Here is a 16,892-nt window from a genome sequence, read left to right on the forward strand (position 1 = left end):
GTTCACAGTGCTGTCAGAGGTTTGATGTATTACCTGCACATATATTTACAGTCTGTTTTTAGTCACTGCTTGTATTAAGTCCTGTAGCAGTTTTAGATCACTGAGCTTTTGTTAGTGATTATTAATTGATTTATCTGCTAATTTTTTGGGGATAAAAATAGGTAACCTCACAAGAGGGGGATTTGATCTAGCAACTTTGGAATGTTCAGATGGTGGTAGTAGACCAGGAATTTTACCACTGAGCCATCTGTGAGTTGACAAGTATGTGCTGGAACTTGTATTTATTCTGGGGTTTTTGGACCTGAAAACAGTAAAGTATAATTACCATGCCAGGGTATTGAACTATCAACCTTCAGACTCAAGTCCTGTCTTCTAGACCACTGCACTACCTGTTAGCTATGAAGATTGTGTTTGAAGTTGTATTTATTCTGTTTCTTTCTACTCTTCTTTTTAAAATGTAAACTTCAAGTAGAAAAGTAAGTTTTAAAGTAAGTTGTAAAGTATGTAAGTAGAAAAGTAAGTTTTAAAGTAAGTAGTAAAGTATGTAAGTAGAAAAGTAAGTTTTAAAGTAAGTAGTAAAGTATGCAAGAAGAAAAGTAAGTTTTAAAGTAAGCAGTAAAGTATGTAAGTAGAAAAGTAAGTTTTAAAGTATGAAAGTAGAAAACTAAGTAGTAAAGTATGTAAGTAGGAAAGTAGAAAAGTAAGTAGAAAAGTAAGCAGAAAAGTATGTAAGTAGAAAAGTAAGTAGTAAAGTATGAAAGTAGAAAAGTTAGTAGAAAAGTAAGTAAGTAGTAAAGTAAGCAGCAAAGTAAGTAGAAAAGTAAGTTAAACAAGACACAATGCAAGTAAGTTATTCTGAACAATTTTTAATTGAATCTGAAATATTGTCAGGAATTACTATTTGGAAAACTATCAGTACATCCTCACCACTGGACCACTGGAGGGCGCTGATGACCAAACCTGTTCAACTCCTTTGGAAAAACCATGTCCAATAATGGAACAAATGATGCAAACAAGGTAAGGATCCTGATGTGTCAGCTGTTCCAGGTAAACAGCAGTAGAAGTCAGTCCTCTGGGGGGGGGGGGGGGGTCTGGTGTCCCTCCTCCCACCACCACTCACATGCCAGGTTGCTTCCCTCATTCTCAGCACTTAATGACTTCTTTAAATGTCCGTGTGTATGGCGCTGTTATACATGGCAGATTCAAATCTCATTACAACTGTAAGAGGAGGGAGCCCCACACTGAGGCAACCTGCAATTTTCTCTGCTCCTTTGAGAGAAAACCAGATGTTACAACATAAAAAGGAGGATTCAGTCAAAAGCACCAGATCAGTTTTGTTGCTAGTGGCTTCAATATTACCCTGGACTCGCTGCAAACTCCCTCAGAGCATCAGAGAGAATGACGAGGCCTGGGCAAGCCGGGATATTTCATTGTGACGGAGATGGCGACCTGCCCTTTACCTCACCTGGCAAAGGATTCCCATTCTTCACCATCCTTCACTTCCTGCCTTTTGTCTTCCTCCTGAAAGAGGGAAGGAGGAAAAAGGGGGAAGAAGGTTGGACCCAGCTCAGACTCAAGGAAAAATTAGAGCTGAAACATATTTTACTGATAACTCTTCAGGTCCAGGTGTGCCTACAGGGTCTGTCTGTCTGTGTGACCTTTGACCCCTGGAGCTCCAACTCACAGAAGGCCGATGGTAAAGCCTTTAGCCAGGCACAGCTGACATTTGCTTCCATTTAAATGAACCCAAAATACAAGCATCCCCTTGAAAAATACTCATTGCTTATCTGCCTTCCCAGCAGGCCGAGGGGCGCTGCGGCACACTGCTTTTCCTGCTGACCTCCTTCACCTTCAGGGGAACACCATGGTCAACCATATGCTAATAGATGGACTGCAGCCTGAAAGAAGTAGCTTTTCTGCTAACCCTGCAAATAGCACAGCATATTGGACAAATAATTGGATTTACATAACGTTTCTATATTCTTGTACTGTTGAATAATTAGTTCCTTAAAAAAAATATTACTTATATAAGCAAGAAAAAACATGATTATTAAAGTTAATAGCGCATTTACATGTTTGATTATATTCTTATATATATATATATATATATATATATGTATATATATATATATATATATATATATATATTTTTTTTTTTTTTTTTTTTTTTTTTTTTTTTTTTTTTTTTTTTTACCTACAAGTGATACTGAACTGACGTAATGTTCACTTTGGCTTGATCTGGCCCTTCAACATAATTGTTAACATGACTTATATTTGATATATTTTTTCATTTATTTATTAATTTATTTATTACATCTTAATTCACAGAATTGTATGTTTTTGTTAATGTTCTATATCTTTACAGATGGTATTTAGATGATTATTCACCCAAGGACACACCATCTCTTTATCTAATTATTCTTTGGCGCCATCTGCTGTTCAAATGGATGAAACAAGAATTTCCTTTTTTTTCTCCTTTATTTAGTTTTGAATGTCTTCAATGTGGAATCAATAAAGTTTCATCTTATCTTTACTTACAGTTGTGTCTTTAGTTTGTGCTATATTCTTTTTATTTGCAATTTTTTTTTAAATTTTAAATTATACATTTACTTAAATATGTATTTAGACATGAGGAACCACAGAGACAAAAAAAACCCACTACAACAAACCTATTAAACAGAAAAAAAACAACAAAAAACAAAATAAATAATATTATCAGCTCCTCTGTACAATGCTCAGGGCTTTAGTTTTATACACATATTTATTTTTCTCTTGTATATTTAGTGTCTGTTTTATTAATTCCTGCTGCCTCCTGAGCCATTGCATCCACATTTCATTGTGAATCTAAATGACAAATAAAGTCTGTCTATGTCTATTTTATTTTCACTAAATCCACTTTCTTTTACCTTGTGTTCATAAGGTTTGTCATTCAGGTAACGAGTAAAAATCCAAACTCACTGAGTGTATTGGACTAAATGATGCCATAACTCACCATAGTGTGGCAGATGTCTTTTGCCTTTTTGTCAGAAGATGAACGGCTCACATCCTGTAGAAATCTTCATAGTGTCTGTTAAAGACAAAGATGGAAGAACATTCCATTTAAGGTGAACTTGAGGCCGTGGTTGATTGGCAGGAGGCTCTTGGTTCAATCCCAACAATCTAAATCAATGGAAAGACACAAGATACTTCAAACAAGTGGAAAAGACAACCTTTCTTCCTCTAATGACTCATTTGTTTAATTCTAACTCAGTCAGTGAACAGCAGAAAAGTCAAACAGTTCCAGTACAGCTGCACAGGAGTGGAGAATGGGGCGGGTCCTCCACCTTTCCGCACTGACCACGCCCACTTCAAATTTTTGACCAATCGCGCCCGTAGCTGCAGGTTCAAACGTGGGCTCCCACTGTTTCGGAAATGTTCATCCAAACTTTTCGCGGTTAGCTTGTAGCTTCTGCCCCGTTGGCTACTGTTGTTGCTGGTGGTGGTGGTGGTGGCGGCGAGTCATTGCGCATGCGCACAGTGAAGCCTTCCTCTCGCGTTAGTTTGACGAGACGTTACGTTGTCGCGGTGCTGCCATCTACTGGTGGTTTTTTGTAACGTCAACTGTGGGTCAGGCAGTTTGTCTGTGTCGTAAAAAACTGAGAGAACAGGTGGAAACACAAACTATAACTGCAGCTTCATTTTCTGCCAAACATAAAGTCCATCCGTTTGTCCTCTCATCTTTTGTTTTTCCTGAATGTGAAATCTGAACAGCTGAACAGAAGTCTCCAGTTTTTATTTGACATCACACACTTCAGTATATTAATTATATCAATTTAGATTATTAATAAAAATAAGAATAAACCACAAATTCATTATCAACCAATGATAAAACATTTATTATGATCTTCCATAATAAAAACAACAACTTCTGCTGCAATGTTATTTTGTGTCTTGCCAAATTTTTTTTATTCACAAAAATAGAATTATGAAGTCATCCCCCAAGTTGATCACTTTTATAAAGGAATTCAAACTATACTTAAAGTCCCTGATATTAACTGAAAACCTCAAAGCAATGGTTTAGAATATTTATTTTATTTTTGTTGTTATTCATAACTTCTTTTTCCTGATTTGAATTCTAATTTTATATAATTGTCTGTTGTTTTTGATGTTCTGTTCCCTTGGGCAATGTATGCCACACTGACACACATAATGTGAAATTAACGTCTTTGTTATGTACAAAGAATAATTTTTAAAAAAATAAAACCTCTCTGAAGATATCTGTAGGGTTCCTCCAACAAATGGAGATGTCAGCACTGTCTCCTACCCCTGGAGACATCTGCAGGGTCCCCCCCCAATCTGTAAACATCCCGACTCTGGGCATTGTAAAACAACTGGACACAAACTGCACAACAACTGGGCGTCTGGACGTCAACTGGAGATAGACCAGAGCTGTAGCATTTGATCAGATCTCACATTAACTTTCACATAATGAATCTCAATGAAATGTCAAAGTGAAAATCAGAAGATAATGATGGTCTTAAATGAACACACACGTGGTTCCTTCCATTTGAACCAAAGATGGCACCATTTAACAACCGTTCCATCAACTCACCTGAATCTGAAGTTGAGTTTTTCTGTTGAAGCTCCATTTCAACTATTTGACGTTCATGAACTTCAGACCCACAGGTCACATGAGCCTTACTGGAACCTCCACCTGGAGGTCAAAGATCATCTCGTCTACACTTCATTTGTTTTTGTTTTACAGATTTTACCAACAAATGCTGTCGTGTCCAGACTCGCTGTGAGTCTGAGCTGTTGGAGATTCACTGAATTTAACCAGAAAAGCTGAATTTACTATTTCATTGTTTTTAATTCAATAAACAGCTCATTTGATCTACATTCGTGGACATATTGTCAAATTTCATCTTGTCTCACATAAATCAAGCTATTTTTAACGGAAAAAAAAACTCAAAATGATGTTAGAGATTCTACATTGAACCATTTCACTGTTTTTCTATATTTTCAGACAATACACGACAGAAAAATCTTGTCTTCCATTTTTTATGAAAAATGTTTTCTGGATTTACTGTGAATCTGAGTTCTTGGGGATTTCTTGAATTTCACACAAAAAAGATGAGTTTATAAAAATACTTCCCCTTCTTGTGTTAGTTTATTTTATAAAAAGAAGAAGAACAAGAAAAAAACACACTGAGTCACACTCAGATTTCAGCAGAATCAGTGTGTTGTTTTGGTAAAGCTAGGCCATTTTTGCATCAGAATTAAAAAAAAAAAACCTGTCAGGTCAGTTCCTTTAAATAAATACATTTTTTTTACTATTTAAGAGAAGAGAATCCATGAATTCATTGTTTTACAAAAAAAAAAAAAAGACCCCAGAAAAAGTAGGTAATCATATATACATACAGTGTTTATTACATACATTATTTCTTTATTTACACATTGCTTAGTGACTTTACCTTTAGCTACTACGATGATGCAGAAGGGTTCAACCTGTTGTATTTTTTGATGCGTGTATGAATGAATGTCCAGATGCTTTTCTTTGTCTTTGGATATGCCAATCTATTTACTGACAAATACAGGGGTTGGACAAAATAATGGAAACACCTTCTATGACGCCACAATGTTAGGTGTTTCCATTATTTTGTCCAACCCCTGTATCAAGTCCAACTGTTCAAAATACATCACAATCGTCATTCAAAACACTCTACAAATTGTGACGACCCCACCACTCCCCCAGGGGTACTGTGTCCTGTTGTACTGCTTTGTTTTGCAGGTTCTGGGTTGTGGGGCGTCGCCTGTAATCAGACACACCTGAGCCCCGTGTTGTCTTATTTAAGCTTACAGTGGAGCTGGCCTCTTTTTTTCCTATCTCTTCTCCTCTCTCCACCACAGCTCCATTTGCCTTTTCAACATACGCATCTCCTTACTCATCCATAAAGGCACACACTACTGATCACTGATTCCTACACGTTTTGTTTTGTTAATATTCTTTTTGTAAATGAATTATTGTAAACTGTACTCCCCCGCCTCGTCTCCTATTGTTTTGTCAGTTTAAGAGCCGGGCTTTGACAAAGTAAACAAAATAGGCTACTTAACACAAAACACACTGAAAACGCTGACCAACTGAATTCACACTATGGCTTACAGTCAGAAAATTGTTTGGGCCTGTCCTTACACACACTGCCCACATCACACAGCAGGTATATGTAACCTCACAACACCCATAATGAATTGCATGTGTGCTCATCAGCACAGCCACACCCACTAAACAATTATTAAAGGTCAAAACAAAAAGGAGGAATGAACAAACAAAAATGTATTTTCCCTCCAACATATCAAATTACAGTAAATATATATAAAATATATAAGATAATATAATAAAAAGATAAATGATGCTGATATTTTCTAAACGGAGAACAGATGAACTGAACCAGATCTATCTTTCAGTTCATTTCATGTTTGTCGTTTTCCTCTTTTCAGGGAGTCACTCTGATCAGACTGCATTATTGTACTCTGCCCGACTGTTTCCTTCCACAGAATGATCTCAGCACAAACAAAGCCCTCTCAATACAACAGACGTGCTCTTCCTACACTTTTCCTGGCCAATGTCAGATCTCTGTGTTTGGATGACAAAGGAATCTGAATCTGAGCAATGCATGAACACGTCCACACAACTACACAACACATCTACGCAAACACACAGAGGAGTCAGACCAGAGTCTAAATCCTCCAAACAGTGGTTCAGTGAGTGTGGTGTTGATGGTGTGGATGTGGGTCAGTTCGTCACAGGAGACTGTGTAGAAGGACACAGATCCAGCAGGATGGTCCACATACACTGAGACTGTACCAGAGGAGGAGGAGGAGGAGGAGGAGGAGGAGGAGGAGGACTGAGGAGGGAATGTGGGTTTGTTGTTATGACACACAGAGTAACTACCTTGATAACAGCTCAGACTCCAGGACTGATCATTTCCTCCAAACCCACACTCTCTACTTTTTCCTTTCCTTCTGATTCCTCTGTAAGCCACTGACATATAAACCAATCCACTCCAGTCAACCTCCCAGTAACAGCGACCAGTCAGACCAGTTGAACACATCAGCTGAGGCCAGTACTCAAATCTGTCCTCATGATCAGGATATGACTGAACCTCCTCCACATATTCCACCCTCTTGTTGTTTTCAGACAGTTTGAGGTTTCTGTTCGCTGTGTTTGGATCCAGGCTGAGTTCACAGAAATCTGATGGACAGAAGAAAACACAAAACAGCTGCAGTTACTGATCAGTGATCAGCTGACTGACAGTCTGATCACATCCCTGGGTAACATTAGACGTTATTGATGGATGGATCAGGTGTGATTCTTACTAATGACAATAATGATCAATAACAGATAAACCCAGTGTTTTATTCATGGATCTGTTTCTGTTTTCACAAATAAACCAATTAAAGGAATGAAAACAGGAGAGTCACTGATGTTCATGTTTGTGTTTTATATAAATCCTTTCTATAGACCTTGGTTTTCCTTCTGTTCTTTGTGAAAGTGGTTTCTGTTCCTGGTTTTAGTCCAGTTCTATAGTTCAGCACAGACTGTTGAAGGTTTTGATGAAACTGATGCAGTTTGACACTAACGTTAACTACAAACACAACTAAAGTCACATGAACTAATGGATATCAGTGAAATACAGTCAAATCCAAACACAGATTCAATGTCTTTATCTGTGGTCTTTGTCACATGGATCAGATTTGTCAGAACCAACATGAGGAGGTTCTGTTCATGTTTATTCAAACCTATTCTCAGCTGTTCTTTCTCTTTTCTCTTCTATTCTTGTCTCTGATCAATAACCTGTAACTCTGCCTCAGTCCTCAGTGAATATGTTTGAATGATGTTTGTTCACATTTAGGTTTAGTTCCTGCTGTTGAATCTAATGGATGAATTCAAATCTATCCACTGACTCATGAAATTAGAGCAGATCATAAATGTTTATTAAAGGAACTGGTTCGTTTCAGTTCAACCTGCTTCATCTTGAACTAAATCTACTGGTTTTTCATCCTTTTGGGCTCTTTTCTGTCTTGGACAGTGACAGTGGATGAAACTCTAACCCTGGGACACAGAGTAGGGGGTGACATGGATCCAAGGGTCCATCCAGCTCTAACCACTGGACCACTGGTTCATCCACCCACTATGACCCACAGCTGAGTGTTTACAGCTGCACACACACTCACTGACTGTGGACCTTCACTAATAGTAGGTTGGCAGGTCCACATAACGGCTTGGGTTTCATCTTTAATCCAATGTAAATCCACTTACACTTCCTCAGACCTGGTCTCAACCATCGGACTCCACTGGGCTCCAACCTGAAAGGAGGAGGGGGGGGTCAGAGCAGCATTAAACATGGACATGACATCACTGTGACCCACTCCAGCTTTTCTGTTCACATCCAGTCCATGGTTCCTGTCAGTCCCTTATTGAAGGTCTGGGTCTGTGACCGTGGTCTGGAACTTCAGTCCAGGATGTGGACTCAGCTGTGACAGTGTTCCTGTCAGCTCCACCTGTTCTATCACACATTCTGTGTGTGTGCATCAGCTCAGTCCATACCTGACAGTGTCCAGTGTCCAGTGTGGATCCTCCACTAGAGCACACAGCTCCTGTCCTGAGGCTCCTGGATGGTTGTAGCTCAGGTCTAGCAGTCTGAGATGGGACGGATTGGACTGTAGGGCTGAGACCAGAGAAGAACATCCTTCCTCTGTGATCAGACATCCTGACAGTCTGCAACACAAAACATCACACACATAAGCATTAAAATTTAACTTTTTGTTTTACACTATTCATGTCAGAAAAGGTTTTGAATTTACAAGTTTTTACTTCCGTACAAAAAGTCGTGTCAGTCAAGACAATATTTGATATAATAGACTGATCGACATGTTGAACAAAATTTTAATATTCAGTAGATGGTGTTAGTGAATCCAAACCTGAGAGTCTCCAGTTTACAGTCTGGACTCCTTAGTCCATCTGACAGGATCTTCAGTCCTGAATCCTTCAGGTCGTTGTTGCTGAGGTCCAGAAGAGTCAGACTAGAGGACTGGGATCTGAGAACTGAGGACAGACCTTCACAGCTTCTCTCTGACAGGTTACACAAACTTAACCTGGAGGACACAGATGACATTTGTATTCCAATCAGGTCAGGTCTGGACTGAAGGACCATCATAGTCCACATAGATCTCAGTTTGTACAACAGCTCAGATATAAATAAAGCTGCACAATTTAATGAAAAACTCACACTGGGATTATAATTTGAGTCTGTTTGCTTGATTATCAAGGTCAATGCACAGATTAATCATTTAACAAAGTCAAGTCAAACACAAAAACTGAAACTAGAGTAAAAATACCAAAACCTGGAAGTAGAAACACTTTTTGTGTTTGTGTTTTTCACAGTAGCTCCATCTGCTCAGTGTCACTAAATCCAAATCACCACCATAAAACACAGGTTGTGTTGAACTTTTATTCTCTAATTTTCCATTTGAATCACCCTAAATCCACCTCAGTCCTGATCTTTAAATAGTCGTCCTTTTCCATTTTATAATTACACAGGTTGATTCAGTGATTACATTTGTGATCGACTGGATTGTGCAGCTCTAGATCTAATACACCTGCATTTGAACAAGTAGAACATGTTTTAATAAAACTCACTCAGGACCAAAAGATCAGAAATAATTGAATTCAGATTCTAACTTTATCTGACCTGAGAGTCTCCAGTTTACAGTCTGGACTCCTTAGTCCATCTGACAGGATCTTCAGTCCTGAATCCTTCAGGTCATTAGTGCTGAGGTCCAGATGTATCAGACTAGAGCACTGGGATCTGAGAACTGAGGACAGACCTTCACAACTTCTCTCTGACAGGTTACAGCCACTTAATCTGCAGAAACAGAACAGACTGTTTTGTTATATTAAAAACAGCAGCAGATTAAACTGATCTTCACTGAACTCCACTTCATTTCAGATCCAAAAGTTCTAGAGATAATCACTAGTTTTGGTCATATATCAGGTTATAAAGTCAATGTATCACAGAGCTACTATTTCCTGTGAGCACTCAAACTGTATGGACCTTCACTGCTTTTCATTTATGATTATGGTTATGACCCCTTTATTTATCTGGGGGTGTCAGTAACACACATTTACAAATTTACATAAAGATCATCTGCAACAGCACTGAAGACCAAACAGGATCTAAATCCATGGTCAACCATAAACTCAGATGTTTGATGGACTGGATCAGATGTGCTCCTCCTGTCATACACATGAAGTGGACTGGATGTGAATTCCATCAAGTTATGATGTTGATTCATATGATCAGTGTCGTGGTTTGAAAAGGAATTAATAAGGTGTAAAAAATATAATAAAACAGACTCTAAATTCAATAAACTCTGTCTGGACTCACACAGCTTTGTTGGAGGCTTTGACGACTGGCAGCAAATTCAGCAGAGCCTCCTCTGAACCAGAGTATTTGTTCAGGTCAAACTCATCCAGATCTTCATCTGATGACAGTAACATGAAGACCAGAGCTGACCACTGCGCAGGAGACAGACTGGATTTGGAGAGACGTCCTGATCTCAGGTACAGTTGGATCTGATTCACCAGAGATCGATCCTCCAGTTCATTCAGACAGTGGAACAGGTTGATGCTTTTCTCTACAGACAGATTCTCATTGATCTTCTTCTTGATGTTCTCAACTGTTTCCTGATTGGTCTCTGAGCTACCTCCTGTCTGTTTCATCAGACCTTGTAGGAGGCTCTGATTGGTCGGCAGTGATAGACCCAGGAGGAAGCGTAGGAACAGGTCCAGGTGTCCATTTGGACTCTGTAAGGCCTGGTCCACAGCGGTCTGGTAGAACTGTGCCTCTGCAGATCCAGACCTCTGGGATGTGGTTTGTTCTTCTGACAGCAGATTGACTCCAGTGTTGATGAAGGTCTCATGGACATGAAGAGCAGCCACAAACTCCTGGACACTCAGATGGATGAAGCAGAACCTCTTGACCTGGTACAGTCCTCTCTCCTCTTTGAAGACCTCTGTGAACACTCCTGAGTACACTGAGGCTGATCTGATATCGATGCCACACTCTGTCAGGTCTTTTTCATAGAAGATCAGGTTTCCTTTCTTCAGCTGCTCAAAGGCCAGTTTTCCCAGAGACTCAATCATCTTCCTGGTCTCTGGACTCCAGAGTGAATCTGTCTCAGATCTTCCATCATATTTGACGGTCTTCAGTTTGGCCTGAACCACCAGGAAGTGGATGTACATCTCAGTCAGGGTCTTGGGCAGTTCTCCTCCCTCTGTGGTCTTCAACACGTCCTCCAGAACTGTAGCAGTGATCCAGCAGAAGACTGGGATGTGACACATGATGTGGACGCTTCGTGACGTCTTGATGTGGGAGATGACTGTGTTGCTCTGTTCTTCATCTGTGAACCTCCTCCTGAAGTACTCCTCCTTCTGGGGGTCAGTGAACCCTCTGACCTCTGTCACCCTATGAACACACTGAGCAGGGATCTGATTGGCTGCTGCAGGTCGTGTGGTTATCCAGAGGCGAGCAGAGGGAAGCAGGTTCCCCCTGATGAGGTTCATCAGCAGCACATCCACTGAGGTGGACTCTGTAACATCAGTCAGGATCTGACTGTTGTTGAAGTCCAGAGGAGGTCGACACTCATCCAGACCGTCTAAGATGAACACCACCTGGAGGTCTTCAAAGATCCAGATTCCTGCTTCTTTGGTTTCAGTGAAGAAGTGATGAACCAGTTCCACCAAACTGAACTTCTCCTCTTTCAGCACATTCAGCTCTCTGAAGGTGAATGGAAATATGAAGTGGATGTCCTGGTTGGCTTTGTCTTCAGCCCAGTCCAGACTGAACTTCTGTGTTAAGACTGTTTTCCCGATGCCGGCCACGCCCTTTGTCAGCACTGTTCTGATTGGTTCATGTCTGTCAGGTGGTCCTTTAAAGATGTCTTCACATGTGATGGTTGTTGGTGGTCTGTGTGGGTTCCTGGATGCTGTTTCAATCTGTCTGACCTCATGGTCCTGGTTGACCTCTGTAGCCCCTCCCTCTGTGATGTAGAGCTCTGTGTAGATCTGGTTCAGGAGGGTTTTAGGGTTTCCTGCTTTAGCGATGCCCTCAAACACACACTCAAACTTCTGCTGCAGGTTAACCTTCAGTTTATGCTGAACTCCAGATCGAATTCCTGAATGCAGACCCAGATAAAACCATCAGTCACACAGTAAATCCAGTATTTTCATCTGTTCAATCTGGACAGAATGGTCTTACTGCGGTGCAGACGCTCAGCCAGCTCCTCCTGCTTCAGCCTCCTCAGGAAGTTCAGTGTGATCTTCAGAAAAGCCTCTGAGCTCCTCCTCTGCTCTTCATCCTCAATATTCAGACTCTCTAAGCATTCTGGGTAATCTGTACTCAGAACCTGGTGGAACTTCTTTAGCTCGTTCTTGACAAAAGTGCAGATATTCTCCTCCAGCAGCTGGAACACAAAACATGATGAAAGACACAAAGTCCAACATGTCCAACAGTGACGTCCACTGGTCTGAAACCAGCAGCAGCAGATGATTGGACAGAACAGATGGACCAGTAGATGTTGGACATGTACACACCTGAAATATGGAGTCCAGCTGAGTCTGATCCTGTAGACCAGTGGGAACCTCTGAGCTCTGCTGCTCCACTCTGTGGACCAAACATCAACAATGAGCTCACATTATGTCTATCCACACTGACACCAACATGAGTCACATGACCCCCTGTAGTGGGAAAGGTGTCCTGGTCCTGCTGATCCCACTGAGAATCAACATCTGCGTCTGTTTGGAGCTTCACACTCACTGGGTTTAGTTGATCTCATCAACATTTGGATCAAACCAACAGCTCTGTCCTAACAATGTGTCTCCTCACCATCTGGACTCACAACATATGATACAAACATCTGATACTTTGACTCAAATCTATCATTGAAATAAATCAACAATCCCAAAGATTTAATAAATGTGACATGAGAACAAAGGTGTTAAATGGACCATGAATAAACCCTAGACTCTGATCCAGTATCATCCAGGACCAGCTCCCACAAAAAGGACATGTTTTCATTTATCAGGTTTAGTGTGATTCTCCTGCCAATGTTTGAACCACAGACTGAAGAAAAAGACCGTGTGACGCTGATGATGACAACAGGACTAACTATAGGTCCGACATAGAACGCCACGTTAGGACTTATCCTGTTGGTTCATCTGGACCAGATCTGATGTTTACTTACTGTATTTCTGAAACATGTCCTCTTTGACAGGCTATCCCTCGCAACATGGAGTCATCACTCTTCATGGACATGCAGCTGGGTCCAGGTCCAGGTCCAGGTCTATGAATAGTGATGTCAGTGGTTTTAGCTTTGATACGGACGACAGTGGTGGACAGGTACACATGACGGTTTCATGTCTGAGCTTTGAGCTGGTTCTCACGTTCCACAAACAGAGAGTTTTTAAAATATATCATCTGTTCAAAACTAATGAAATTTAATGTTTTAAGTCAACAAAACTTACTGGTGTTGATCTGACCCTTTGAAAAGAAAAGGATGTGACATAGACTGATCACTCTTCATGGACCAACACTCAAGATCAGGACAGATCCTGATAAATTCATCACATGTAAAAAGAAAAAAAAAAATCCTTCAAGGATCAATAAAAGTGAAATAGGAAGAATTTTTCCAATTTATAAAAGAAACACATGGAAGAAAAAGACTCACCCCTGACCCATTGACTGACACAGATCTGTGGACTTAAGACATTCAAAAGGCAACAAAAGGTCCTTAACAGACATCTGACTGAGTCTGGTAGAGTCTGGTCCAGCTCCAGCTCCAGGTCTGGATCCTGTGGGGGGTCTGTTGGTGGTCTTCCAGGGAGGGGCTCCCTCTTCTCTGTCCTCACACAGATCCATTCTCCTGAATCCACATCAGAACACAGACCATCAGTCCAGACCTGAATCCACACTGATTCATCCTTTACATGACAAACACCAGCTCAATCTACTTTTATTTTCACAGGTTTCACAGAGAAATAGTGTCCTGTTGGGTCTGACTATTATCTGTAGATGACGACTGAGGAAGGTCAGAATGATGTTTATGTTGTCATTGTGTTTTGGTCTGAGGCTCCGCCCATCACCTGTCTGCCAATCACAGAGTCAGAAGCCTTTCAGCTCCAGGTTGCCAGATCCCCGTGGGCTGCAGCTGGAACATTTCTGATCACAAATGTCTGACGTTATTAAACCTAAAAGGACTCTTATTATTCCCAAATACATCGTGACAAAGTGAGAAATAAAACAAGGAGATGTATAGGAGATGATTTAGAAACATGGAGACGGCTGAAAGAGGAGAAGGATTTGAAGACCGACGCCGGCTCTGCCTCAGTCTGACCACCGGTAAGAGCCACTGAGAGCCGGGGTCGCGGCCTCTTCACCCGGTCCCTTCCCCCGGGGCCGGGCTGCAGTCTCTTCTCCTGGCCCCGGTGAAGAGACTGCCGGTCCAGGACTGGTGAACAGACCGGGTACCGGTGTAGGACTGTCTCTTGCCATGGTAGCTCCTTGTGGTTCAGTGTTTTCTGTGGAAGTGACCTGTTCATTTAGCGGTGTGTAATCCGAACGGGGGGGGGGTCGGTAGTCCGGTGTCTGTGGTTCGGTGGTGGTGGTGGTGGTGGTGGGGAGGGGGTTAGAGCGATCGTGCGGCTTGTAGTAAAAGTGAAACCAAAAGCTCATTTCCCTTTTCTCTATCTCCTGAATCTTCGCAAACTTTCATTAGTGTGCAGGTCGTTTGTTCTGGCCTGTTATATATTAGACTTATGTAGAATAAGTCTGGTGATGATTTTTTTGTATGAAATTTATGGTGTGGTGGCAAGGATTAGTGGAAACACTAGTAGCAGATGCTCATGCGGGATCTGGCAACCCGTAGCCTGGGGGGAGGAGCAGAGGATACCATATTCTCCAGTATTTGGAATGTGATTGCAGTACCAGTTTTGGCCACAGTCCTACATCCTGCTGCTTTAAATATATTATTATAAACGGTGTCGGTTCATGAGATCCACGGAGGTTCAGCACCTTCAGCCTCAGTATGAGCATAAAAACAGCCCAGAACCTCCTCCTCTGGGTCGGACCCACTTTCTCCAGGCCTCGGTAACAGATCCGGCTCCGGTTGACCAGAAACGGGTTAAAAAGACACTGAGAGGCGGGTTTTTACGGTAAAAACTAAACCTAAAGTCACGATCCACGGTAAACACAGTCAACAAAGACAAGTTAAAATGTTAAACAGGTGAACTTTACCTTCAGATGCACAGACCTGGAGCAAAGACGACGGAGGAGGAAAGTGAAAGTAAACAGAGGAAGAGTTTAGGGAGGAGTTCATGAGACTGACGCACCACAAATACACACAGACCTCATCTGGACAGGGATTAGATCTGAGCAAAATGTAGAAAAACAAAAAAGTGCATAAAAACCTCCTATAAAACACTGTGATACGTGGAAGTATTTATTCAGAGTCAGTTCTAAAATATTTAATGTGTAGATTTTTCAACAAAGTCAGAGTTTGAACTGAACTCAACTGTTCACAACAAACACTCTGGTTCAGATTTGGACAGTTTAAGGACAAAAAAACTGAAAACTGTCCTGGTCAAACACTGGAAGACTCATTATTATATTATTATAGGCTATTAAAGGCTATATTTCAGTTTGGAAACTCAAACCTTTTTCCACTTTTAAAGCAGCTCCCGCACTGATATGTTTAGTAAGACCGACCCTGTATTAGAGAGAATTTAGGACTCATAGAGACCACTTTTGTTCTATTTGCATGTATAATTTAAAAATGTATCTCCCTTCTCTTTTACAAGGTATACAATATATGTGGTTGTATGCAGAATTAAAGCCAATCTGCTAAATGGTACAGGGATTTTTTTTTTTTTTTTTTTTGTTAGGCTCTGTTGGAACATGGGTGGGAAGTGGGGGGTGGGGACTGTTCTTATTTGTATTGATTCATGTCTGTAACACAATGTCTGTAGAGTCTCTGCATAAATACCAATAAAAAAGACTGTGCAAAAAGCAGCTCCCTGATATTATTGTATTAAAATGTTGGCAATTAATGATGGATGGATGGTGACGATTTACTTAATGAAGAAGATAACTGTAATAAGCACTAAGTCAACCATAATGTACAAAACTAAAGACCCGGTACATCATCAGTCTACTCCATCTGCAGCAAAACACAGGGAAATAAAATGTCAGTTGAAGAGTTTTAGAATCAAAATCATTTTAACTTTGTGTCAGAACTAAAATTCCAACTATTTGATCTAAAATGAAGACTTGTTGACATATTCACTGATCAGCCAGACCATCCTGTCAATGACTGGTTACCATGGTAACATGTCAGTGGTCAGTTGATCTATCTGGCAGAAAAGTGAACATTTAGACTTTGAGGTTTGTGTGTTGGAGGCAGAAACACGAACATTGTAATGATCTTTGATGACCGGTTCAGAGCCCCTTCAAACATGTAGGTCCTGTTGGATGTTCCTGATCTGCACAGGTTAGAGCTGTGTTTCAACCTTGGGGTTGGGACCCCATGTGGGGTCACCTGAAATTCATATGGGGTCACCTGAAATATCTACTAATTGATAAAAATATGTAAATAAATTACTAATTAAACCTATTCTTCAATGATTCAATATATATTTCATTATAATTAAAACACCATACATTTTCCTAATAAAAATCAAGTTCAAATAAAATGCAGGATATAACATCTGACAGGGCATATCTGAATTGACCCAATCATGTGACCGCATACATTACTACACTTCAACCTGCCTGGACAAAGTCAAAACCGGACCGAAC

At 40.6% G+C, this 16,892-nt stretch overlaps 2 protein-coding genes across 2 annotated transcripts in view; both read right to left on the bottom strand.

Annotated features, from left to right (window-relative positions):
* Positions 1 to 16,031, bottom strand: part of LOC115431961 (NACHT, LRR and PYD domains-containing protein 3-like) — a 592,418-nt gene extending 576,387 nt beyond the window's left edge. Inside the window, exon 1 of the mRNA XM_030152699.1 lies at positions 15,333 to 16,031. Coding sequence (XP_030008559.1) covers positions 15,333 to 15,414 — 82 coding nt within the window. The 5' untranslated portion in view covers positions 15,415 to 16,031. The remainder of the gene's footprint in view (positions 1 to 15,332) is intronic.
* Positions 5,593 to 14,081, bottom strand: LOC115431946 (protein NLRC3-like). The gene is made up of 10 exons (XM_030152677.1): positions 13,768 to 14,081; positions 13,565 to 13,651; positions 13,285 to 13,383; positions 12,635 to 12,704; positions 12,300 to 12,504; positions 10,428 to 12,216; positions 9,732 to 9,905; positions 8,962 to 9,135; positions 8,300 to 8,346; positions 5,593 to 7,231 (listed from the first exon to the last, which is right to left on the bottom strand). The coding sequence occupies exons 1-10, from the start codon at positions 13,956 to 13,958 to the stop codon at positions 6,672 to 6,674; spliced, it is 3,396 nt and encodes a 1,131-aa protein (XP_030008537.1). The 5' UTR covers positions 13,959 to 14,081; the 3' UTR covers positions 5,593 to 6,671.
* Positions 16,032 to 16,892: the final 861 nt, after the last annotated feature.

This window comes from Sphaeramia orbicularis, chromosome 2 (assembly GCF_902148855.1).
Source record: "Sphaeramia orbicularis chromosome 2, fSphaOr1.1, whole genome shotgun sequence".
Classification (NCBI taxonomy): domain Eukaryota; kingdom Metazoa; phylum Chordata; class Actinopteri; order Kurtiformes; family Apogonidae; genus Sphaeramia; species Sphaeramia orbicularis.

Bases quoted from the DNA above. Each gene is read 5' to 3' on its own strand.
- LOC115431946 (XM_030152677.1), bottom strand. From the start codon at position 13,958: ATGGATCTGTGTGAGGACAGAGAAGAGGGAGCCCCTCCCTGGAAGACC. The intron at 13,652-13,767 runs GTGAGTCTTTTT...TGAATTTATCAG, and splicing joins TGTCAGTCAATGGGTCAGGG to GATCTGTCCTGATCTTGAGT. The intron at 13,384-13,564 runs GTAAGTTTTGTT...CACTATTCATAG, and splicing joins AAAGGGTCAGATCAACACCA to ACCTGGACCTGGACCTGGAC.